At 55.2% G+C, this 25718-nt stretch overlaps 1 protein-coding gene across 8 annotated transcripts in view; it reads left to right on the top strand.

The window, feature by feature from the left end:
• The window catches only part of LTBP2 (latent transforming growth factor beta binding protein 2), a 96514-nt gene extending 71698 nt beyond the window's left edge, over positions 1-24816 (top strand). For 4 of the 8 annotated variants that reach the window (XM_027120005.1, XM_027120011.1, XM_027120010.1 and 1 more), the window contains 20 exons: positions 1737-1865; positions 2563-2691; positions 7637-7756; positions 12555-12674; positions 13763-13885; positions 14097-14222; positions 15765-15887; positions 15985-16110; positions 16499-16621; positions 17273-17404; positions 17679-17804; positions 18375-18518; positions 19378-19569; positions 19697-19780; positions 20491-20619; positions 20897-21034; positions 21125-21292; positions 21604-21972; positions 22880-23029; positions 23479-24816. In XM_027120005.1, coding sequence (XP_026975806.1) covers positions 1737-1865; positions 2563-2691; positions 7637-7756; positions 12555-12674; positions 13763-13885; positions 14097-14222; positions 15765-15887; positions 15985-16110; positions 16499-16621; positions 17273-17404; positions 17679-17804; positions 18375-18518; positions 19378-19569; positions 19697-19780; positions 20491-20619; positions 20897-21034; positions 21125-21292; positions 21604-21972; positions 22880-23029; positions 23479-23624 — 2897 coding nt within the window. In that variant the 3' untranslated portion in view covers positions 23625-24816. Of the gene's footprint in view, positions 1-1736; positions 1866-2562; positions 2692-7636; positions 7757-12554; positions 12675-13762; positions 13886-14096; positions 14223-15764; positions 15888-15984; positions 16111-16498; positions 16622-17272; positions 17405-17678; positions 17805-18374; positions 18519-19377; positions 19570-19696; positions 19781-20474; positions 20620-20896; positions 21035-21124; positions 21293-21603; positions 21973-22879; positions 23030-23478 lie in introns of those variants that run through there. The other 4 variants (XM_027120006.1, XM_027120007.1, XM_027120008.1 and 1 more) reach the window with 4 other exon arrangements.
• Positions 24817-25718: the final 902 nt, after the last annotated feature.

The raw sequence follows: 25718 nt of genomic DNA, 5'->3' as shown, positions 1-25718 counted from the left end.
GCTCTGGAATGCACCCTCCTCAAAGGCTCGTTGTCTGGGGACTTGGTTCAAGAGAAGCCGGTGTTGCTGCAGCTGTTCCCTGCACACGTGCGTGCTCACGTGTGTGTGCTCGTGCGTGTGTTCCCACGAGCGTCCTCATCAGGGCCTTGCTGCTTGTACCCTCATAGACTGAGGTCACTTTGGGGTGAGGGGTATTTCCAGATCTCCTCCAGCAGAGGGAGAGACCCTGCAGGTTGGTGGAACAGTCCAGAGAGTGTGGGTGGGGCTGGGAGCTTGGCCTTCCTAGGCCTGAACCAGGGCGTCCCTGCTGCCCTCCCCCAGGACCCCTCTTCTCTGGGCTCAGTGCGCTGCTCCAACGAGTGTCCTCGGCCCCCCTCCGCTCGGCAGGCAAGATGAGCTGGGTTAAGGGGCTCAGCTGGGGATTCAGCTATGTGGGGACAGAATCCCTCCCACGATCTATAGACTTTCGCCTGATCCCTCTTCCCCCTTGCCATCCCCCAACCCCACCCCTCTGGGAGGACATTTAGAACCTGGCTGGAGGTCCTCCTGAGCCCCCAGGCTGACACAAACTTGGAGCCAGGCCAGGGGCAGGGTAGCCCGACAAACAGGCCGGTGTGCACGTTCAGTTCAGTCCAATTTAGCAAACGCTGTGAAGCCCCGCTGTGCACCACCACAGGCCACATCCTGACCCATTTCCTTGGGTCTCTGGGGTTCCCTCAGTGCTGTGGGGCAGGGCGGGGAGCGTGGGTGTGTGGGCTTCCGGCTGAGACCTGGAGTGAGAGCATCGCTCATTCATTCAGTCATTTGTCCATTCGGCATGTTTTAAGCGCCAGGTACTTTGCTGGTATTATGGACACAGTTCAAAAGACCTATAATCTCTTGCTCTCTATGCAGCCTCAGCCCTGAGTCCTGGCGAGTCTCCAAACTGTTTCTGAATTCAGTTTCCATCTCCCATTTTTACCCATTACCACCACCCAAGGCAGTCCTTGTTTCCTGGCGAGTCTCCAAACTGTTTCTGAATTCAGTTTCCATCTCCCATTTTTACCCATTACCACCACCCAAGGCAGTCCTTGTTTAATTCATTTCAACAGGTTTCTAGGGGCCCTCTGTGCCTCCCCTCCCACCCCAGTCCATCTGCCATCTTGCTGCCTTTCTGAACAAGATGACATGCAAGATGCGTGGTCTTTCTGAGACAGTTCTGATCACACCCCACCTCCCATGACCCCCTTGCTTACAGGCCTGTCTCAACATGGCACTCAAGGCCCTGCTCAGTTAGCCCGCGCCCACCCCTCCCCTCTTCCCCTGGCAATTGTCCCAAGACCCCCCTCACCAGATCTGTCTGTCTGCCTAAGAAAAACCGGTCAGGAGTTGCCAGGGAAGGGAAGCACTCGCTGTGGATGAGAGCTGTCCCCGTATTCAGGGTGAGGTCAGGCTGGAGGCCTCAGCAGGGGAGCCCCTTTGCTGGGACGCGGGACACAGGTTACTGGAACCCCCTGGGTCTCGGTCAGAGGGATGCAGTGCTGCAAGCTCTATCCTGGTAGGGCTCGGGGCCCTGGGAGGAGGGGCCGTGGGTTCTTACACAGGCCACGCTATACGTGGATGTGGGAGGGCCCAGGTAAGGCTGGGGTGAGGCTTCTGTGGTCCTCTGAGGCCCGTGTGCCCTGCCCCCACCCCACTCCACTGCTTTCACCCATCCGCACCCCACCATAACCTCTGCTTTGCTCCATCACCCACAGGCATTGACAGATGCGCTGCTGGAGCCACCAACATCTGTGGCCCGGGAACCTGTGTGAACCTCCCTGATGGATACAGATGCATCTGCAGCCCCGGCTACCAGCTGCACCCCAGCCAGGCCTACTGCGCAGGTATCCACGTGGGCAGCCTGGGCTCACTCAGTGGCTGGGGTGGGTGGAGGCGGGGCTGGAGGACAGTCCAGAGTCCAGGCAGCTGAAAGCCCGAGCAGTGCTGTGTGGTGGATGGACTGAGGAGAGCAATCCCTATGGACAAAGCTAACCTTAACCTCGGGGACAGCGGTCTCTGGGAGCACCATCTGATGAGTCCCCAGGACTTGAGGAGGATGGGAAGCCACCCCAGGGTCCCCTGACTGGTACTTGGAGCCTTCAGCTCTGAGATCAGCCCACCCCTCAGTCTGCATAGCAGACTGAAGCCACGGCCATCCCTGGGGGAGAGGTTCGGAGGCATAACACATAAATCATCCAGTGTGGGCCTCATCCACTCCCCCAGTATTCTTATACAAGGGAGACACATCCACTGTGCCTTGAAGGAGAAAGGAAGTTATCACCGGGCCACTGGGGGAGGGGAACACGGGGCAGGGGGGAGGTGCGGGGCCACTGCCGAAGGCCCTTGGTTCTTGAATGGGCCCAATGAACCGACTTCATGGCCCTCAGCCTTAGAGATTTTTCAACTCCCAGCCTCCTCTGCTCCCTCATCCCCTCCTAGCCCCACAGCACCATTCCCTGTCCAGTCCTTAGCATGGCAGGTGGCTGGCAGGTGCCCAAAGGAAGGCCTCCCTGACTGTCCTTCTCACCTCCCTCCATTCAGATGACGATGAGTGTCTGAAGGACCCCTGCAAGGGAAGGGGGCGCTGTGTCAACCACGTGGGCTCCTACTCCTGCTTCTGCTACCCTGGCTACACGCTGGCCACCTCGGGGACCACACAGGAATGCCAAGGTAAGGTGAGCCACCTTTGCCCCTGGGAGGGGCACAGGACCGCACAGGTAGTGTTGGGGTGGAAGAGGATCCAGGCATTCACAGCACCCAGTGACACAGCTGCAGAGTGTGGGGAATACGGGGGCCGCAGGAACCAAGACCAGGGCTCTAACCTGGACCTGGGAGGAAGCAGACCCTGCGCTGAGGCTGAGGTCGCTGAGACCAGATGGAGGAATAGGAATCTGAAAGGCAGCAACATTCACCAACGCTCCAAGGAACTGTGACTGGAGCCAAGAGTGTGAGGGGTCTGGGGACATGGCTGGAGATGAAGACGAAAAACCAGGTCCCCAAATCCTGAGTGACAAGGAGCTTCTTTCCTATTGGATAAAGAGGGTGACCCATGAGGACACCAACTGGGATTCCAGGCAGCCTTGGGAGCAGGCTTGCCCTTGCTGGGAAATGCCTGCAAGGCTTTAAGCTTCCCTGGGAAGCTCTGCATGGGGCCGCTGGACAAAGATGCTTCCAAGAAAGGCCCTTTAATATGCGGCATTTACACCATATACGAAACACTCCACATACTTTTTTACGAACTACAGAGAATAGGGTGCAGCGCTTTCGAAGCAGTGCTGTAAGATCCGTAACCGAGCTGGGATCCTTCACCTAGAGAATGACACTGCTGTTCTTGGGGCTCACGTTGCTGGTTCTGGCCTGGGCGCTGTGTGAGCTCTAGGGTTACTGCAATGAGTGAGGTGTGAACGTTGGCACTGTGGGATGAGGAAGCACTGGTTCTGTATGGAGGAATGTGGGAAGGTTTCCCAAAGGGGCGTTTGAGTGGGGACAGAATAATAACAACTACCATTTAATGAGCACTTCTCATATGGCAGCACCGTCCTAAGCCCTTTATTTATGAAGCTCATCATCCCAACCCCATGCAGCACAAATCCTTATCCCCATTTTACAGTTCAGCAAACTGAGGCTCAGAGAGGTGAATTGAACCACCCAGAGACCTCACACCTAGAGCCGTGGCAGAGCTGGAAACAGAATCAAAGTCACCCTGGCCCCAAAACATGGTTTGCTTCCAAAACCTTCCCTTACACACACGGTGAAGGGAAGGAGGGAGCAGAGGGTATTTCGGGGAAACGGAACCATTTCTGCAGAGGGCAGAGCAATGAACAAGCCTGGCGTGCTCTGGGAATAATGATAAATCCAGTGTGATGGGAGCGCGGGGTATGCAGAGGAAGTGTCAGGAGCCGGCGCCAGTTTGCGAAGTGTCTTGAGTGCCAGGCTGAAGTGCTTGGTCGCTGTCCCGCAGACAGTGGCAGCCAATAGAGGTTTGTAAGCAGAGGGCGGCGATGCGGTCAGCCAGCTTTCAGGGAGATGACTCAGGCAGCAGTGCTCAGAACAGTCTGGAGTTATCAACGGCAGAGGCCGGGAGCAAGGGGCTTCTCTGGGCTTCGCAGCCTTGGCACGTGTCGTGGGCCAGAGGCACTGCTCCCTGCAGGCCCGGCCCGCGATGCTGGCCTGGGACAAGCAGTGGCTGCTGCAGGGAAGGGTGTCGCCAGGACTGGCCCAGACAAAGGGTCCTGCCTCGTGCCAGCCTGGGTGTCCAGATGTCTCTGCCAACCCGACAGCTGGGGGAGGAGGCAGGAAGGTCAAGGTCAGCTGTCAGAGCTTCTCCCAGTGGGGTCTGGCAGTGGTGTGATGAGGCCTCATCCAGGATAACATCCACTTTCTAAATTTTGCTGCTCTGGTAAAACAATACCTCCTTATTTTAAATATTTACTTTATTCTTATTTATAAATTATTTCATTAATTTATATAATTAATAGAAGGCATTACAATTTCTAGAATTGAAATTAATATAAATATAAATAATTGATTAAGATAAATTATTTGATTATTAAATATTTAAAATAACGTTTACTTTACTAGTATCTATGAGCATCTTTTCGTATATGAGCCTTTGGGTTTCCTTATCTAGAAACTGCTTGTTCTTATCTTTTTTTTTTTTTTTTTTTTTTTTTTGTGGTACGCGGGCCTCTCGCTGTTGTGGCCTCTCCCGTTGCGGAGCACAGGCTCCGGACGCGCAGGCTCAGCGGCCATGGCTCACGGGCCCAGCCGCTCCGCGGCATGTGGGATCTTCCCGGACCGGGGCACGAACCCGTGTCCCCTGCATCGGCAGGCGGACTCTCATCCACTGCGCCACCAGGGAAGCCCTTGTTCTTATCTTTTGCTCTCTTTTCCAGTGGACTTTGTTGCTTTTCCTTGTGGCTCCTTAGGAGTTCCTTATAGATTCCAGATACTTGCCTGGGTTTAGATATGACAACTCTTCCACCTTGTCCTCTGTCCATTGACCTTATCCACATGTCCTTTCTTTAACAGAAATCATTAATTCTGATATATTGAAATTCACCTTTTTGCCTTATTTTTTATGCTTTGGTAGCTTTAGTTAACAAGTCCTTCCCCACTCTTAATTCACAAAGATATTCTCCTACACCTTCTTTCATTAAAGTTACAGTTTTGCCTTTCACGACATGTTTTAGTCCATCCGAAGTCCATCCTTGCATGGGTGTTAAGATCGGGTCTTTTCCATTTCCATTTTTCTCCATAGAACAAGTCAGCTTTCCCAGGCTTATCTATCAGGCAGTCATCCTGGCCCTACCAGTTTGTGGGTCCTTTATCAGGTTCTCTTTAGCTTCCCAAAGGGAGGACCAGTTATTTCAGAATTGCCTGGAGAGTTATTAAAATGCAGGTTCCTGGGCCCGCCCAGTACTGCTGCATCAGAATCTCTGGACATGGGCCTGGGAGTGTACATTTTATACCATCTGCCAGTGACTCCACTGTGCACTAAAGTGTCATGAAGTATTGCTCATGTCTGTAAACAAATGCTTACTATTCCATTCATGCAATAAGTGCTTTGGGGGGGTCTGGGCTAGGTACTAAGGACACTAGGATAATAAGGCACATTCTCAGCAGTCAGGGAGAAAAAAAAGCAGTTACTATTCAATATAAGGGTTGATTCCTAAGGGAACCCTGGGAAGGGCCATATGGGTTGGAGGGGCGAGGGCAGCCTCACTGAGAGATGAGAAGGAAACAGCCAAGCTGGTGGGTGGGAAGCCACTCCAGGTGAGGGAACAGCACGTGCAGAAGCTCCTTAGGCTAAACTCCTCAGGCTTATCCTGTTGGCCTCAAAAATATCGAGCAGTTGTATTGCCTGTGTACCTCCTCATTACTATAGTAATCATGTGACTACTATATGTGCTCTTATTTGGGATGAACATGATGAGTACCTCTCCACTCAACTCCATTCACGCAATCACAGATAACTATGCCAGAAATCGACAGCAGAAGAATTACCAAGAAGAGGCCATCTCAGCATTAAGAGATATTCCTATTAGTGAAGTAAACCAAGTGTTTTTTCGTGAGGCCAAAGAACTCTACACCAAAAACTGAATTGTATGTGGACTAATACCAAACATTTATAAGTTTTTGACATTAAAATTTTGACCATAAAAGAAAAAGAAGGAGGCATGTGGGAAGCAGCAACCCAGGTGAGAGAACCAGGCGGGGCTAGGTCACAAAAGGTCTCACATGCCAGACTGAGGAGCTTGGATTTTATAGGGTAGGTTTAATGCTAGAATAAAAATAATAATAGCTAACATTTCTTCAGTGCTCACCTTGTGTCAGGCAGGCACTGTGCTAAGCCCTTTACCTGGATTATCTCATTTCATCTGCACAAAGCCTCTGTGAAGTGTTTGAACCATTGCTACGGGTTGGGGCAAGGGTGAGTCCTCCATTAATTTGACTGTGGGGGGCAGGGAATGGGGAGTGGCCAGAGTGACCTGGAGTTGACAAATTGAACCCACCCTTTTTTTTTTTAATTTATGTTTATTCTATTTATTTTTGGCTGTTTTGGGTCTTCGTTTCGGTGCACGAGCTTCTCATTGCAGTGGGTTCTCTTGTTGCTGAGCACGGGCTCTAGGCACGCAGGTTTCAGTAGTTGTGGCATGCCGGCTCAGTAGTTGTGGCACACGGGCTTAGTTGCTCCACGGCATGTGGGATCTTCCCGGAACAGGGATTGAACACGTGTCCACTGCACTGGCAGACGGATTCTTAACCATTGCACCACCAGGGAAGCCCTGAACCCATCCTTGGAATGGGAGTAGGGCTCTGCAGGCCATCAAATCAAGCAGAGGCATTTGTGTGAACAAAGGCTTGGAGGCTGGACCAGTGGGGATCAGCACAAACAGCTAGGCTGGGGTGAGGCCTTGTGAGGCAGGCTGAGCAGCAGGGAACCCAGCAGGGGAGGGGCATGACCAGGCTTGGGCTTTCAAGCCATCACAGGGCACCATTATGCTTTGGGACAATGGCAGAAACCAAAGGGACAGATCCACAGCTGCCTAAGATGCTGTCTCTCACTGGCTGCTTAATCCCTAAACTTATTTTTTTGGGGGGTGGGGGGGCATACCACGTGGCTTGTGGGATCTTAGTTCCCCTGACCAGGGATCGAACCAGGGCCCCTGGCAGTGAAAGCACCATCCTGGTCCTAACCACTGGACCGCCAGGGAATTCCAATCCCTAACCTTTAGGAAGGCCCCTAGGAACTCTAGGAGCAGACTTCTGGGGGGTTTATTGGGGTCAAGAGGGGGACTTCGTTGGCTTCCTCAGATACTGCCATAGGCACAGCCACCTGACCTAAAGACCAGCCCTTGCACTGGGGTAAGGAGACAGCTGTGAGAGTCCCCATGGGCCCCCAAAGTAGCCGTCTCCTCCAGGAGAAAGGAACTCAGGAGTTTGCAGGGGCCTGAGCTAGGTCAGTCTCACACCCTGCCATTCATCACTGCAGCAAGGATGCCTTCCCTGCCTGGGCCTCAGCATGGCTGTCCTTGGCCTTGGCCTCTGAACAGATGTCCCAGGACCCCCTGCAGGGCTGGCCCCAACTCAAGACTTTTCTGTGTGTTCACAGACATAGACGAGTGTGGGCAGCCCGAGGTGTGCAGCGGGGGGCGGTGCACCAACACGGAGGGTTCCTACCACTGCGAGTGTGACCAGGGCTACGCGATGGTCAGGAAGGGCCATTGCCAAGGTAAGGAATGGGGTGCCGCTCTTCCCTCTCCTGGCCCCTCCCCGGGCACTGCCCACCACCAGCTCCCCTTCCAGCTTATCCCCGACTGGGCCCCTTGATGCCGAGCCCCCTCCTTCACACAGAGAGACCGATCTGTGGATTCTGGAGCCCTTCTGTTCCCTCAGTGGGATTTTGACATCCTGTCTGTCCCGGCAGCACGGAGCACAGTAACTTTATGTACATGAGATCCCGGGAGCACCCCTCCGTGCACCTCTGCCCCTCACCTTGAGTCATGCGGCAGAGGGAAGGTTGATCTATCTGGGAGGTGCCTGGGGCCTTGGGCTTGGCCTACCTGCTAAAGCTTTAAGGCTGTGAGCTCCTCAGAGCTGGACCATATCCTTAGATGACCATGCATGGACACCTGACAAATGTCCATGTGTTGGACACCCCAACAAATGCTAGTGGAATAAATGAACAAATGAGCCCTCATCCTGGCCCCCTTTCCCAGGCCCTGCCATAAGGTGGCTGTGTCATTGCCAACTGATGTCCTCACAGACTGGCTTGAACCTGCCACCATCATGTCAGCTCCTGGCAGCCCTGCCACTTCCAACCCCCTGCCAGGCTGGGGCTCTCAGATGCTTGCAAGAGGCCTGGGTCATGTGCTCCCAAGACTGGCTGAGACAGGAAGGGGTGAGGGGGAATCCAGGCTCTCTCTGGAAGGAAGTCCTGCCCTGGATCCAAGGTTAGGCCCAGACGCCTCCCTGCCTCCAGGTTTCCCCGGGCCAGGATTCAGAGGGTCCTAGAGGCGGGAGATGAGCTTCTGTGTCTGGTGAAGGGAGCCCACCCCCTTCCCAATGCCACTACCACAGAAGCAGAGTCCAGAGCCCTGGCAGGTCTTGGCAAAGGGGAGAGGTCACTAGGGATGTAGGACAGACAATACTCTGTCTGCATCCCTGGCGCGTTACTTTCCCCTCTCAATGCCTCCCCGTTTAAACTCAGGCCCACTTATGATCCAAACCTGAACCCACTTCCCTTATCCTCACTAACTTACTGGGGACAGACATCCTGGCATGTTCCGGGAGAAGGGAGAGTGAAGGGAGTTAGCATTTGATGTGTGCCTGCTACGTGCCAGGTGCTGTGCTAGGGATCTGATAGACTGCCTCATTTAAGCATTGAACATTATTAATTTGGCATTAGACTTTGTTAAAAAGTAAAGCAAAACTAAAGGAAATGAACTAAGAAAAATACCAGGACATTAAAAATATCAAATTTATACTAACCAGTCCATGCAAGAGCACAGGCTCTGGCGGAGACAGGCCTGGGTTTGGCTCTTGTCTCAATGTCTGAAAATAGAAACCATAATGCCCATCTTAGGGGCTCTTGTGAGGACTGATAACCTGCCACATACAAAGCGCACGTGCAGCCCTACAGCGAGTAGGGGGCGGCACTACTGTCTGAGGACCCGTTCTCTCGCACGTCTAATCTCCCCTCAACGCCAGGTTCCAGACACACACCTCGGCTGGGAGGTCAGGCTGAGTTCCTGGCCCAGGGCAGACACTGAGTCTGCTGAGAGAAAAACGGATGTAGCCTGCACACTTCCCCAGGTTTCCATCCATAACCACAGACCCGGCCCATCACCCCGAGAGCCCAGTGAATTTCCTCTCCTTCTTTCTTCTTCTTCCAACTAAGAAATCACTCTCTCCACTTAAACTTCAAGTATCTGGTGAAAGGCCCGAGTGGTCTGGACAGCAGCCCATCCAAAGTCTCGATGGCATTTCCATCGTACCAGGACTCTGGGTTCCCATGGAAAGGGGTCAGATTCCCCTGCAGACTGCCAGGGCTCTGCTGTCCCCACCCACGTCCAAGGTCACCTGAGCGTCTGGCGCCTGAGTGAGCACCCTCCCCACCCTGTGCTCTCACGAGGAACAGAGGCAGCACCCTCACATTTCCTCACGCAGAGGCTGCAGTGCTGGTGAGAGAAGCTCCAGGATCCTCCCAGTGTACAGACAGCAGGCTGGCAAGCTGGTCCCTGGGGTGACTGTTTCCTTGGGTCTTCTGGGATCTCTTCAGCAGCCTCATACCAAGAGGATGTGAAGGTTTAGTTAGTCACATGGTCTCATTCTTCGGTCAGCAAACACTTGTTGAGCGCCAGCTGGGTCCCAGCCATGGGCTAGGAATATAGCAATAAAAAGACAGACAGCTCCTGCCCCCCGAGGACCAGGGTAAAAGCTACCAAAGCATATCATAAGCTTAGATTAAAATTCAAACCCTAGACTAGGCAGGAAAATCTGGCTCCAGGCACCAAGAGGCTGGTGGAACGGCCTCAAGATATCTGGTGACGTCAGAGCCTGTGCCTTTCACATGGAACCCACTTCATCCAGAATCGTTATCTGGCTCCTGTAATCGGCTAGGCTAGTGGCTCTGTTATATCCACCCCCACTTAGAAGAGGCCTGCCCTGGCTCAGGTGGAGACTGTGGGCTGCTCTGACCCTCTGCCCTCCCTCTCTCACCTGCTGACAGACCTCTCGTACATGATCATCGCTGGCTGGGGCTCTGGTCTGAGGAAGGTGTGCCAGGTGTGCCAGTGGTGGGTGTGCCAGGACAGGCCAGGTTACACTACATGAACAACCAACCTCAACCTTAGTGATTTAGGACACCGCAAACTTGATATCTGACCAAGGCCACATGTCCATCATGAGGAAACATCCTGCCCCACGTTTCCTCACCCTAGAACCTGGCTAAAGGAATGGCCGGCATCTTGAATGTGGCCAGTGTTCATGGAAGAAAGAAAGAGCACCCTGCGGGGTTGCACACAAATAAATGTTTGGGCCCATGAATTACACACGTCATAGCTACTGGCCAGCACTAGTCCCCTGGCCCCATCCAACCACAAGGGATGAGGAGGCACAGCCCACCGTGGCCCAGAAGTGGAGAGCTGGAATTCTCAGTGAACAGCATTCGTCCTGCAAGTCTCCTAACGCCCAGTGTGAAACAGTTCGGGCACCACCTCCACAGATGTGCCCAGAACATTCGGGGCAGGGCAGACCTCAGGGCCCTTTGCTCCTGGTAAATCTAATCTCCTTCCTGTCCTGCCTGATCCCTGCAGCAGAGGTCCAAAGACTCCGTTTTTCCTCAGTGTGGTCTTAGAGGAGGATCCTTGCCTCATTCTTTCTCTTCATCCCGGAGTCTCACATCCCTGAAGCAGGAATTGTGGATAATTCCCAATGGCTTTGCCCATTTTCCTTTGGTACCCAGCCAAGGCCAGCGGGCCATGGTGCTGGCCAAAGTTGGTGGCCCTAGGACCTTCATTTCCTCCACCTCTGCCTCATTCTCTCCATCTCTGTCTTTACAGAAGCCCTTAGAATAGTTTAGCCTGGTGTCACCACAGCCCAGCTAGGGGCTCTTGGCTGCCCTCTTTCCAGAGGTGAGCCTTATCTCAGTGTCCCCAAGATTGCCCGGGAGTTCTGGGTATCTCCTTACACACACCACCTGAAAAACCACCCGCCCTGTGTATGTCTTCCTCATGTGGACCCTCAGGGCGAAGTTTTGACCTTGAGAGGTACTGGTTCCCTGGGACAGAGGGCTTTGATGTACCTGGTCTTCTGTAGACCAAACAACCTCAGAGGAGATTCATATTCACCCTCCACTTCCGGGCCCATGTCCTGTTCTATTATGACAGCTGCTGGCTTGGGTCCCTTTGCAGAAAGCCTGTGTTCTGACCCTTGGCCCTGCTTCCCGCCTTTCTTTCCTCCATGGGTGCTGAGTAGGTCTTCCTCCTGGGCAATAGGGTCTCTGAATCTACATGAACTGGTGGCCTCCCTGCAGGAGAATGACAGTTATCCACAAAGGGAGGGTAAATCTGGCGCTCGGTCAATCTGTCTGTCATGAATAGTTCTGTCTGTCATGAATAGAGACTGGGAGCCTCGACACTGGGCCAGAGGAGCAGAATGTCCTCCTGCAGTCCTGACCCAGAGTTCAATCCCTGTGTCACAACCTCCCTAACTCAGCCCAGGTCGCCTGGGTGCCTTGGATGGTGGACTCCCCAGTATGCAAGCTTCATGCTGGGAAGAGCCCTGCATGCAGTTCCTGGGAGAGAGCTCACCCTCCCGCTCCCTGTCACTCTCCCAGGACTGACTGCTCTCTCTCCATGGATCACCCCTTCCCCTACTTGTCCGGTTGGTGCTCAGACTCATCCTTTCTGGCTGACTTTCCTGGATCTCACCAGAGTGGGTGCTGGAGCTCTATGTGGTTCTCAGCTAGAAGAAAAGTCTCCTCTCCAGCTGAGAAGCCTTGCCAGCCTCCACCCTTCACTCTGCATCAGCCTCAGGGCTGGTCTTGGCCACATCTAAGATTGGGGGATCATCCTCAGTCCTCATTTTCTGGTGCAGGGAAGCCCATTTGGCCCTCATTGCCCAGCTGGGACCTATTCTGGGGCCTCTGGGATCTGCCAAGCACGTCCAAACACGTCATTGTCACCCCTTGTAAAGGAACAAGGGAGATACGAAGGCCCTTCCCAAGAGTCCAGCTCATGAATTCAAGCTCTCTCACCCTCCCCTAGCTAGTGGAAGGGCAGCCTCCTTCACCAGGGAGTCTCCCTTCCTGAAGGTCTTCCATCTCTATTTTGTCCAGGACAGTGGATGGGAGGTGGGGTTGGGAACACAGGACAGCACTCACTTTTTCCTAGTTTCCATCAGTACAGAAACTGACATCCCTCCTTCTCCCCAGCCAAGGGCAGGGTCAAGGATTTGCTTCTTCACAGCCCACCCATGTGCCGTGGTTCGCAGACATGACCAAGGCGGGCGGGGTTGTTATTTTGCAGATATCGACGAATGCCATCACCCCGGCACCTGCCCTGACGGGAGATGCGTCAACTCCCCTGGCTCCTACACTTGCCTGCCCTGCGAGGAGGGCTACAGGGGCCAGAGTGGGAGCTGTGTAGGTGAGGGCTGCTTGCCAAGGCACTGAGGGGGCTGTTTGGCCTTGGGACCCCTGGATGAGCCCACAACAGGAAGGGGAAGGGGTGGGCAGAGGGAAGTGGCTTGGAGGCTATTGTCCTCCATGACCTGGCTGGGTTCCCAGATGACGCTGGGACTGAGATGGGTGTGCTTCAGTTACTGGTGCTCTGCCCTCTGAATCAGCCGGGGGTGGGGGGTGCCTGTCAGCTCCTTGGCCACATCCATCCTTGGGCTACAGCCCAAGGTCCCAGCGGCTTCTGTGGCTGGATCCTGCTAGGCAGAGTGAGGTACCAAGCGTCTTTGGAAGAGGCTGACACCAGTGGTGTGTTTCCCAGGGAGGAGTGGTCTTCTGCTCTTCTGCATCTCAATGTCTCAGTGTCTAACAGCAACGCCTAACTGAACAGCGGGTGCTCTTCTCCCTCCAGGGGGAGGGGTGCTGCATGTCATCTGTAGGAGGAATGCTCTTTCCCCTCAGCCCCTACAGGAAGAAGGACCCAGGGTTCAGAATGCCAGGAGGGACTGAGTTGTGAATAGACGCTTTGAGGCTCTGGAGAGGGCAGACGTTTCCCAGGCCCTTGAGACCGCCACTCAGCCACCCAGGCATAACTTGCCCTCTCTCTACGCTGCCCACTCGCCTATTGAACCTGGTGGGTGGGCTGGGAACATGAGATAATGCCAGTCTGCTTGGCGGGTAGGAGACCAGAGAGGTTCAGACTCACTATAAGGTGAGTCAAGGGTCTTAGACACTTGCCTGCAGGTGTCCTCAGATGGGCCAAACCAGTCCCAGGGCTGCGGGACCCGGCCCCCTTTTCTAGGAATTTGCAGGATGCTTTGTTGTCACTAGATAGAGCTGAAGTGAGCTCGGTGGGGGGAAGTGAGCTCAGGGGAGAAGGGTACCCTGTCTAAGTAGGTGGGCCCAGGAACAGGAAGGACCTCATGCCCTTCCCAGGGTGCCTATGGCCCCTCTGAATGCTGATTCCCTGGCCTCATAATTGAGATGCTCTCAGCCTGATGACGGAGGCCGCGTGAGGGAGATGAGGCCAGCCCGCCATCCTGGACTTCTCTCCCGCAGATGTGAATGAGTGTCTCACCCCCGGGGTCTGCACCCGTGGAACGTGCATCAACCTGGAGGGCTCCTTTAGATGCTCTTGTGAGCCGGGCTATGAGGTCACCTCAGATGAGAAGGGCTGCCAAGGTACGAAGAAGATCTGAAGCACGCTTTGTCCGCAGCGAGTCAGCCTGCAGCTCCCTCCCTCTGGCCCCCATCCCTGAGCACGCTGACCCAACGTGTGGCTGCGAGACCCGTCTTTTCCCCCACCCTGCCCCATTCCCGCCCCTCTGGTCTCTGGCTAGCCTGGCGTGTCTGTCCTGCAGAGCCCCACACAGAGCTCAATGGCCTGTTTCAGATGTTGACGAGTGTGCCAGCCGGGCCTCGTGCCCCGCGGGCCTCTGCCTCAACACGGAGGGCTCCTTCACCTGCTCGGCCTGCGAGAGTGGGTACTGGGTGAACGAGGACGGCACCGCCTGCGAAGGTAACCTGGGGGAGGGGGGATGGCAGAGAGGGACCGAGAACACAGGCCCTCTTACCTCTCAAAGAGCACTCCATTTGTCCCCCAGCTTGGGGCTGATGCCGAGGGTCTCCAGGCTAGGCTAGAGGACCCTGTGAATGGACTTGGCCCCAGGGACAGCTTCTATTTCCTCCTCCATGAGGACAGGAGGAAAAGGGAGTCACGGAGGCAAGAGGGAAGCTGACGGTAGAGCTGCCCCAGGAGCATCCTGGGGAGAGGGTACTGGGGTTGCCCTACAGAAGGCTCACAGCCAGGGCCTCCCCTTCCCCAGGGACCCCCAGAAAGTCCTATGAGCTCAGAGAGGGAGCCAGAGGCGTGGGGTGCTTCCTGCCTCACCAGGTGGAGGGAGGCCTCCTAGGCCCCCGGGGACTGGCTGGCTGTCTGCCCCAGAACTAGACGAGTGTGCCCTTCTGGGAGTCTGCCCCACGGGAGTCTGCACCAACACTGCCGGCTCCTTCTCCTGCAGCGACTGCGAGCGGGGCTACCGGCCCAGCACCCTGGGCCACACCTGTGACGTGAGAGGCCCCCCCGCCGTGAGGGAGAAGAGTGCAGACTAACCCATCACCCTTAGAGAAGGGCGCTCACCTCAGATGGTGGGCCAGCTGGGGACACCTATTCTTGCCCCTCCCCCAACAGCAGTTGGAAAGGCGACTGCAGAACTGGGTCTAGGGGACCACTGAGCCACTGGATCACAAGCTTCAGCGCGTGTCAGAATCACTGGGAGAGTTTGTTCAACAGGCAGCTTCCCGGGGCCTTGTCCCAGACCTACTAAATCCACCTCTGTCGGGGGCCCTTGAGATCTGTCATCTAAGAAGGTCCTCAAGGGTTCCTTGTAAGGGTGGGTGCTGGGACCATATTCTGAAAAACTTTGGCCTGTACCAGGCAATCTGTAGGCCAATTTAAATAATCTAGTTTCGGGCTTCCCTGGTGGCGCAGTGGTTGAGAGTCCGCCTGCCGATGCAGGGGACACGGGTTCGTGCCCTGGTCCGGGAAGATCCCGCATGCCGCGGAGCGGCTGGGCCCGTGAGCCATGGCCGCTGAGCCTGCGCGTCCGGAGCCTGTGCTCCACAACGGGAGAGGCCACAACAGTGAGAGGCCCGCGTTCCCCCCCCCCCCAAAAATAGTAATAATAATCTAGTTTCTGTTACCTTCTCAGGTTCTCTGTATCTGCTTCCTCGGCTTATTTCTCATTTGCCTTCCCAATTGTTTCTCAGCGAAATCTCAGCCATCTCAGCCATGATGAGGGCAGTGGGGTTCGGCCACCCTAGGCCAGGGTTGCCGGGATAGGCCAACTGTCCCCAAGACAGAAGGAGGGAGCTGCAGTTATCCCGCTCCCCAAAGGCTCCCTCGCCAGCTTCTCCCAGCTGTGCTGCTTTACAAGGGAACGATGCCCCTATGGGTCCAGTCTCCTCAGGCAGGTGCCAGGTGCTCTGGAGACCTCCCCGTTGGCTCCTGCCCTTGGGAGGTGCTGCCATCGGCTGCCCTCCTCCCTGTGTGACCCTGCAGATGTGGATGAGTGTGAAGACCCCCAGAGCAGCTGCCTGGGAGGCGAGTGCAAGAACACGGCTGGCTCCTACCAGTGCCTCTGCCCCCCGGGCTTCCAGCTGGCCAATGGCACTGTGTGTGAGGGTGAGTGGCTCAGGTCTCCCCACCGGGGACGGGGGCAGAGTGCGCGGGGAGGCGGGAGCGTCCCCGGGAGACAGCACAGCCCATCTTCTCCCTACAGACGTGGACGAGTGCGTGGGAGAGGAGTACTGCGCACCGCGCGGCGAGTGCCTCAACAGCCACGGGTCCTTTTTCTGTCTCTGCGCCCCCGGCTTTGCCAGTGCAGAGGGGGGCGCCAGCTGCCAGGGTGAGGAGCCAGCAGCAGGGGGCGCTAGAGGCTATCTAGAGTACTGAAATAAAATGCTCACGGTCCCACCCAGGATGGGAAGATAGGAGGCTGAGTGATGAGACGGGAGGCAGGTGTCAGGAGGGTCTCAGTCTTCCTCCAGGGCCTCTCCATGGTGTCTATGGCAGGTGCCCTCACCCTCTCTCCCCTTGACACAGCCCCAGTTCCAGGGCTCCACCCCCCAGTCGGGCCTCTGGCTTCCAGCTCTGGACTCTCCCTGGGACCTTCCAGCACTTTCCTACTTCGAGCCACTCCCTGGCCCTCCTATGGGCTCCTCAGGGCCCAGAGGAAGCTGCACAGGGCCCTGGGGACCCATGGCTGGTCCTGCTGACAGATGTCTCTATTCTAGATGTGGACGAGTGTGCAGTCACTGACCGGTGTCTCGGGGGGCAATGTGTCAACACTGAGGGCTCCTTCAACTGTCTGTGCAAGACTGGCTTCCAGACCTCCGCAGAGAGTGGGGAGTGTGTGGGTAAGGGCTCTGGGGGGAGCGAACGGGGCCCCTCCCCACATCTGTCTCGTCCACTCTGCCTCCTCCTCAGCTCCCTGGGACCTGGACCCCCAGCTTCCAGGAAGCAGAGAACTTTCCACAGATTAATCATCCAATGCATTTATTGAGCCTCTGCTGACTCAGGGACTCCTTGTGCTAGCAGAGCACATAATCTAGTTTTTAAAGCCAAACTGATGCAATAGATATTTATTAAACACCACCTGGGTTTAATGTCTTTTGCTGGAACAAATAGACAGTTATGGACAATCTTGAAATTGACCAAGGGAGACAGATATGAAGACGACTCTCCATAATACACTTTGGGGAAGGTTTTCTATAAAGAGAAGTCGAAAGTGCTCTGCTGTAGAGAGCAGGGTGTGGGGGACAGGAGTGTCACAGAGGCTGAGAGCTCGGTGCTCTCCTAAATAGCAGAGCGCTCACCTCCTAGACGCTCAGCCCTGCGGGTCAGGGGAAATGATCCTGAACTTGATGCTTGGGGGTTGACATGAGCACAGCAGTTTGGAACAGATCAAAGACCCCAGAGGTTGTGGGGCATGACCTTTTAATGCCAGAGAGGTGGGGCCAGAGTAGTGACCCGGCCGCTTCTGTCCCCTCTCATGACTCTGGGGACAGACACTGATGAGTGTGAGGACTTCGGAGGCTCGGCGTGTGGGGCCTGGAGGTGTGAGAACAGCCCCGGCTCCTACCACTGTGTCCCGGGCTGCCAGCCCGGCTTCCATGTGGCCCCGACTGGAGACTGTGCTGGTGAGTCGGGAGCGGGTGTCCAGGGTGAGAAGCCTGAGGACACCTATTTTTCATGTATCCAGCTAGAAACTATTTTTTGCTGCTGTTTGAAGTTTGTGTATTTTCCATACAGCAGTGCTTACACAAAAATTGAAGAGGAATGTCAGTGTTAGAGTTTTCCTTTCCTGTATTCAGAAGTTAGCTTTCAGAAATCTTGGTGTTAGTAGACCAAATAAATAAGAATTCCCAGAGAATAGAGAGCACACCCTACACTGTAGCCTCCCCTGTCCCACAGACATAGACGAGTGTGCCAACGACACCATGTGTGGGAGCCACGGTTTCTGCGACAACACCGAAGGCTCCTTCCGCTGCCTCTGTGACCAGGGCTTCGAGACCTCGCCCTCCGGCTGGGACTGCATTGGTGAGAAGCCTGAGCCAGGGAAGGGAAGGCCCTTGGGCCCTTGATCCCATCTCCGCAGATCTTGGCTGCCCTGCATAGAGGGGCCCTAGGGCCCTCCTCCTGAAATGTTCAGGGTCTAACAAGGCTCCATAAGGGGTCCTCATAGAGTGGCAAGGGAGGGAGATTTCAGCCCCACCCTACAGGGGCACCTTGGCCAGGTTGGTCAAGGAAGCGAGGCCACCTTCAACCAGCAGGGGAAGCAAGCACGCCAGTGAAGTCACCACCCTTCCCCAGAGACCCTAAGGTCTCAAGGGGCACATGTGGGGACCGTGCGGAGGGAGGAACCCTTCCTCTTTGTCCACTTACGGACTCTTTTCTGCCACCCTTCTCCTTCTTCCTCTTCCTTCCCATGCCCTCTGCTCATCTGTTCCTCCTTCCTGCTAACTCATACCCACTTCCACTCTTGCCCCAAGGCCTAGCCTGTTTCTTTGGGGGGGATGAGACAAGGATCTGCCTGCTGGGCTTGAGGCAGGGGCAGGGGTGCCTGGGCTGCCTCTCCTCTGCCCACGAGTCTGTCCTCCTGCCTGGCAGACGTGAATGAGTGCGAGCTCATGCTGGCGGTATGCGGGGCGGCACTCTGCGAGAACGTGGAGGGCTCCTTCCTGTGCCTCTGCGCCAGCGACCTGGAGGAGTATGACGCTCAGGAGGGGCGCTGCCGACCGCGGGTGGCTGGAGGTGAGCCCCGGACCCCACCCCGTCGTTGTGCACCACCACTCCATGGCTTACAAAGCACTTCCACTGCTCCAGCTCTTAGGGATGTGGGCCGGCCGGGCTGCAGCTCAGGGATGGAGTGCCGAGCGGTGAGGGGTCTGAGAGTGCGGTGCCGAGTCTGCTCCAGGCCAGGGAACTTCCAGGAGGCTGCAGGGTTGTGACGACCCTACAGGAGGCTCAAGAAGCTATAATGCCAATTTAGGGGGGCCTCAGGGATCTCAGATTGAGCCTTGGAGGGACCCTCGATCCAACCCCGGGGAGCTGTTGGCTGAGGGAGACTCTGAAGCTAAGTTCGACGCTCCCCGTCCCACTCCACCGAGGGACGCTGCTGGGCTCAGCCTCTCAGCCCTGGCGGGATGGGACTCAGCTGGACTTCTCTGACTTGGGGAAAAGCAAGCAGGACCTAGGACAAGGAAGGGTGGGAGGGGCAGGGGTACAGTGTGAAGCAGAGGAATGGGCAGAGAGGGCTGCCCATACAGTATGCCAGGGACTGGGGGCGCCCCACTGCAGTGGAGGGAGGCAGGATGGTACGCTGGAAGGAGCGGGGGTTTGGCACCAGAGGAACGGGGGTCAACTCTCTGCTAAGCCACTAGGTGGCTTTGGCAAGTCACCTAGCTTCTCGAAGCCTCGGTTGCCTCTTCCAGGACAGATGGCCTCGGGTGAGCTCTCCGTACGGGTGTGAAGAGCATCAGGCGAGACGATGGAAGCATTTCGCACACTGTAAAGCACTATATAAATGGTTAAATTTTAAAATAAATTCAAAGGCTAGGGTGCCCCAGGGGGCCATGAACAGACAATAATAAGGGGCTTCTATCGCAAATAGGTCACAGGATCCCTGAGGCCCCGGCAGGGGAACACCCCCCAGGCCCCATCCGCATGGGATGCTACTCTGGGCAAAAGGGCCAGCCGCCCTGCTCCAGTCTTCTGGGCCGGAACACCACGCAGGCCGAGTGCTGCTGCACCCAGGGCACCGGCTGGGGAGATGCCTGTGAGCTGTGCCCAGCCGAGGACTCAGGTAAGGCCCCCAAGGGTCCCAAATCCTCTCAGGGTCAGCTCTGCAGGGTGACACTGAAAGAAGGGGGGAGAGGAAGCGGGGGTGGCAGAACCCTTCTCCCTCTGAGCTTGGATGCCTCCCTGCACAGTCGAATTCAGCGAGATCTGCCCTAGTGGGAAAGGCTACGTCCCTGTGGAAGGAGCCTGGATGTTTGGACAGACCACATACACAGGTAACCTCCCTACAGACCCTCCTTCCCGAACGCCACTCACCTGACTAGGCCCGGCCTGGTCCTCCAGGAGGCCCCCAGGGAAACTCTGCATGCAGTCTCTGCCTCTCAGGGTGCTTCCAACCAACGTTCCTGTCCCAGGGCTGCAGATTTTTAGCTGGAAGTTCTGACCTCAGCTCCTCCTGAAGTGTCTATACAACCCCATTTTGGTTTCTCTGCTCACTCGAGGCTGAACCCTCCAAGGAACAAACTATGATGCCTTGACTAACCCAGTCACAGGGCATAGGGACACAGGCCAGAGGCAGCTGCTGGTCTCCCTGGCCCCACTTACGAAGCCCAAAACTTTGGGGAACTCACACTCAGGAAGGGTGGTTCAGGAATGGGCTCACACCTGAAACCGGAAAAGGAAATAACAGAAATGGAAGTAGTTCCCCTTGAATGCTTGCTACGTGCCAAGCACCGTGTTAAGCCCCTTACATGTACTAACCTTTTAATCCTCATCATAACTCTAAGAGGTTACGTAGTGGTATCCGTATTTTCTAGGTAGGAAACTGAGGCAAGGAGAACTTAAGCAATTTGCCCGAAGTCACCCACCTAGCAAGTGGCAAGGCCGGGATTCGACCCCAGCCAGTCTGGCTTTGGAACCCCTAGTCCTAAGAACTGCCCCATCCTGCTTCTCGCCTTCCCCTCGCCTCAGCTCTGCCCTCCCACAGATGCCGACGAGTGTGTGATGTTTGGGCCTGGTCTCTGCCAGAACGGCCGGTGCCTCAACACGGTGCCTGGCTACATCTGCCTGTGCGATCCTGGCTACCACTACGACGCTGCCCGCAGGAAGTGTGAGGGTGAGACACCTGGCACCCCTCCCCACCCTGGGGCCCAGAGCTGAGTGCTCACCCACCCCTGCCAGCCAGCCCAATTCTTGCTGGGAGTTCCCCTTCCCAGGGAAGACACCCACTACAGCGGGCAGGTCTGAGGTGAGGGAACCTACCGGAAAGGCATCCCTGGGAAGGGGGTGAGGAGGGGACACAGTTACAAGAAAACCCCCTTCCCTGAAGGTGGCCTGTGGGCAGGCCGCGTTGGCACTGCCCTCGACCTTCCTCCCATCTCCCTGCCTCCCAGATCACGATGAGTGCCAGGACATGGCCTGTGAGAATGGCGGGTGTATGAACACGGAAGGCTCTTTCCACTGCTTCTGCAGCCCGCCCCTCACCCTGGACCTCAGCCAGCAGCGCTGCGTGAACAGCACCAGCAGTGCGGGTCAGTGGGGGGGGCCATGGGGCGGTGGGGCAGCCGGGGGAGCGGACCTGAGCTGGGGGGCTCACATGCCTCCGTGCCCTGTGCCGCCAGAGGACCTGCCTGACCATGACATCCACACGGACATCTGCTGGAAAAAAGTCACCAATTACGTGTGCAGCCATCCCCTGCACGGGCGCCACACCACCTACACTGAGTGCTGCTGCCAGGACGGCGAGGCCTGGAGCCAGCAGTGTGCTCTGTGCCCCCCCAGGAGCTCTGGTGAGAAGGGCGGCCTGTGCCTGAAGGAGGGAAGGGGGGACACCTGCGGAGCTGGGCTGGGCCCCAGGGTAGGGGCTGTCCTCACCTTGGAATCCACAGTCAGCCAGGTCTGTGGGTTTAGAATGGAGTAGGGCAAGTCAAGGCCCTGTCTTCTGTCCCTGTTGTTTGGGGACAGAGCGGGGGACAGAGGACGGCAGTCCCAGCACGCTCCCTCTCTCCGTGGGGCGGTGAGCATGAGCTGGGGAAAGAGCCCTCCAGGCTTCAGCTACCAGGAGCCAGGCCCAGCTTCCTCTCTCCCTCCTCCCTGACAGAGGTCTACGCTCAGCTGTGCAACGTGGCCCGCATTGAAGCGGAGCGGGAGGCCGGGGTCCACTTCCGGCCCGGCTATGAGTATGGCCCTGGGCCCGAGGACCTGCACTACAGCCTCTATGGCCCAGACGGGGTCCCCTTCTACAACTACCTGGGCCCCGAGGACACCATCCCTGAGCCGCCCTTCCCCAACACGGCCAGCCGCCCAGAGGACCGCACACCGGTCCTTGAGCCTCCCCTGCAGCCCTCAGAACTCCAGCCCCACTACGTGGCCAGCCATCCAGGTCTGTGTTGCTGCAAAAATGGGGAAGAGGTGGGCTCTGAAGCTGTTTCACTTCCATCTCCTCCATCTGCTCATCACTGTCAGCAGGGTGAGGACAGGGAAGGGAAAAGACCCCCAAGCCCCCTCACGGGTCACTCAAGGGAGAACTCCAAACGCCCGGGTCACACGTTAACACCTCCCTCTGATGGACTAGCACAGGGGACACAGTGAGGTACAGGGCATCATCCCAACCCCAAAAGCTGCCTGTGGGAGTTGAAGAGGGGGACAAAAGCACACTCCCACCACGCCACTTACAGTATGCAGGATACCCTGCTCTACAGGTTCACACTTGTGACCTGAAATGGGAATCAAGGATTTCTAATCACTTTAAAGTTCCACTGTGGTCACCCAGTTTGTAAGTGGCAATGACCCCAGCACTCGGGACTTGGATTCTAATGAGGAAGTCGGACGTGGCATCTGTGCAGTGGACGCAGTACCTGCCATGGGGACAGCCACTGCATCAGACTGATCAAAACTGCACTGAGATTAGGGACAGGGTCGTTTCCAGGGGAGGGGTGTTGCTTAGAGAAAGAAGAGGGTTAGGCAGATCTTGGAGGAGTTTTGCTTTGTGGTGAGTGAGGGTAATTCCCTTTTGCTACCAATCGTGTCTGCCCCAAAAAAACTATGTAAAGATTTTAACAAAATACCCAACCACAACAAAATCAAAACTGTACAGGGACACCCAAGCGCTCAGGAGCCCTGGCGTTGTGAAAGCAATGAGTCCCAACCTCCCCAGAGCCCTCATTTAAAGTAAGCGTGCCTCTCCATCTAAAATGACACGTACTTATTTTTAAGAGTATTGCTTTTTGTCTCAGCATCTTTCTGTGAGAGTGTTATGATCCTTCCCACCCCGACCCCAGGAGTTCATTAGGGGAAACCCTCTTAGTGGAGGGCGAGGGCCCCAGGGTGGAGTACAAGGCCTTAGACCCCTTCTCTCTCTGACTTCCTCCTACCAGAGCACCAGGCCGGCTTTGAAGGGCTTCAGGCCGAGGAGTGCGGCATCCTGAACGGCTGTGAGAATGGCCGCTGCGTGCGCGTGCAGGAGGGCTACACCTGTGACTGCTTCGAGGGCTTCCAGCTGGACATGGCCAACATGGCCTGTGTGGGTAGGTTTGGAATCAGAGTGGCAATGCCCAGGGAGCAGGATGGCCCTGCTGGCTCCACGTGGAAAAGTCAGACTGGCCCACTGCTCACTGAGGGTACAGGACTGAGCCTAGCTGGGAGATTCACTGCTGCCCCCTAGCAGGCCTGCCGGGCTCCAGGCCGAGGGGTGAGAGCTCCAAAGGTCTACGCTGTGTTTAGAAAGCCCTTTCCATGGAGGTTCCCAGATAGAAGAAAGGCAGGGACAAGACAGCACGGTCACAGTATGGGCTCACTATCACCGGCTTTGTATCCGTGAGTTGCTTCCTTTTGGGCAGTGGCTTTATCCTCCGGCCACCACATCTAGGATTGCACTGCAGAGCAGGGGTCAGGGCTTAGTGGCCAGAGGGGCAGAGGCAGCAGGCCGGAGGCACGTGGGCTCCCTACAGCTCTCTCTTCCCTCTCCTCCTCTTAGATGTGAATGAATGTGATGACTTGAACGGGCCTGCAGCACTCTGTGTCCAAGGTCACTGCGAGAACACGGAGGGCTCCTACCGCTGCCACTGCCCCCCAGGTTATGTTGCCGAGGCAGGCCCCCCACGTTGCACCGCCAAGGAGTAGCGGCGAGGGGTCAGTGCAGGCGGTTACCTGGAAGTGGGCCCTGGCCACAGGCGGGGCCTTGAGGAAGCTCTCCTAGTTGGGGGGACGACATGAAGACACCGGGCAGGAGGCCCTGCAGCCAGCTCCCAGCCAGCCTCACCTGCTTTTCATCTCCCCCAGCTTCGGCTCTGCCTGTGAGCTTCTGTCACCACCTCCACACCGCCATGCCCTTACTTGGCTCAACCACCACCAAATGCTTTAATGCTTCAACCACTGGCCGTGAGGCCCAGTCTGCCATCTGTCCTGGCCTTGCTACGGGATGCTTACCAAAGGATGGCCCTGAACCAGCCCCTCAAGCTGTGCAAACATGCAAGGTCCTTCGGCCTCACACTGCACACACCCTTTTCCAGCCATGATCCACGTATCATCCTGATGATTCCACACCTGGATCAGAGGCTATATCTGCCCTGGGATGGTCCTTCAGAATCTATCAAGCAAAAAAGGATTGGGGGGAGTTTGGGGAGTGACTCCAATGCCTCCTCCCAAGAACCATCACCACCACTCAGCAAATCTGGCCTGGGCCAGTTGTGCCACATCTCCACCTTGCTGCCAGTTCTGTGGCCCCGGGGAGGGGCAGAAGATCCCCTCATCTCAGAGAAGCAAGACTGATACTATATTGCTAGTAAGAGACACAGATGAAGGGGAGCAAGGAGCCTGAGAAAGCAGCAAAAAGGCAATGTAAAAAAATATGGGGAGTTGATTAAAAAAAGGGGGAGCCAGGGCTTTATACAAGTCTAAAGAAGATATTCAGTAGCTTCAGGTAAATAAACATTCAGAATCTACCCAGCAATAGCTCCTGTACACCACAGCAAGGGCTACCACAAAGCAGGGTGCCCACCTCAGAAGACCTCTGTTAAATACATACTGCTTCTTACAGGAAACAAATCTCTCCTGGGCTCTCCTTTTGTGGACACCAGTTTGATGTGCTAAAAATAAAGAGGTCTATTTTCTAGCTTATGAAATACAGTGTAATCTTGTTTAGGGGAAGCGAGATTTCCTACGTTGTTTCTTCTCTCTACTCAGAGGCCTCTGTCCTCTTCCCCTTCATAAAACGGCTGGCTGGCATCCCACTGAGTTTACAAGTAGAGACTCACTCCAACCTTGGCTAGCTGGGAGTTTAAAACCACGGTGGAATAAAGAAATGTACATCTGGGCTCTTCTGTTTTTGTTTTTATTTCATATTAAACCAAATTTATAAACCAAATTTCTTGGCTGAGTCTAAATGTTAGAGATGAGGCTGTGCTACCCCCTCGCCAGCTCTGCCGATAGCCTATGATTGGGTTCCAGTAGCCAATAGGAAAAGGTTCTTTCCTCTTCTAAGACAAAGAAAGCTCTGACTTTGCATTTCTGATGAATGGCAATGTAAATGAACAAGGCTCTGTGTGCCTGAAGACATGGAGATGAATGCTCTTTTCTTAATTTAATCTGTCCTGTCCTACCTGCTGCTCTGTCAGCCATCACAAAATAACTTATTGAATGCTTGCTATGTGCCAGGCCTGTGTTGAATGCTGTACACAAATTTCATTTAATCATCCAACAATCCTACTTACTACTTTTATTCCCAATTTACAGATGAGGAACTTGGACTTACAAAGCTTAAGTAATTTGTTCTATCTAGGTCACTATACTAGTTGAGATGTTCTCAGCAGACAAAAATATATAGTTCTTAAACATATGAAAATATTCTGACCTTCATTCATAATAAAAAGAAATACAAGTTAAAACTACACTGAGACACTTTTTTAAACTGTCAGATTGGCAAAGATTTAAGTTTGTTAAAACTCCTAGTTGGCAAGCACCTGGGGAAAGAGGTACTCACGTACATAGCTGACAGGAGTATATATTGACACAACTTCTGAAGAGGGTAATATGGCAGTGTCTTTCAAAATTATAAGAGCACTTACTCTTTAAATCAGTAATTCCACTTCTCGGAATTTAACCTTCAGATATATTCTTACCAAATGAAAAATGACGTGTGTAAGAGGTTATTTATTATAGCATTATCTGTAATAGCAAAAGGTTAGAAGCAATTAATTGCTATGGAGCCCTAATAAG

The sequence above is a fragment of the Aethalodelphis obliquidens genome, unplaced genomic scaffold (assembly GCF_003676395.1).
Source record: "Aethalodelphis obliquidens isolate GAN/ISIS:26980383/991018 unplaced genomic scaffold, ASM367639v1 scaffold21, whole genome shotgun sequence".
Taxonomy (NCBI): Eukaryota; Metazoa; Chordata; class Mammalia; order Artiodactyla; family Delphinidae; genus Aethalodelphis; species Aethalodelphis obliquidens.
Note: the sequence above shows the minus strand (reverse complement) of the source record. Positions and strands in the feature narration are given on the sequence as shown.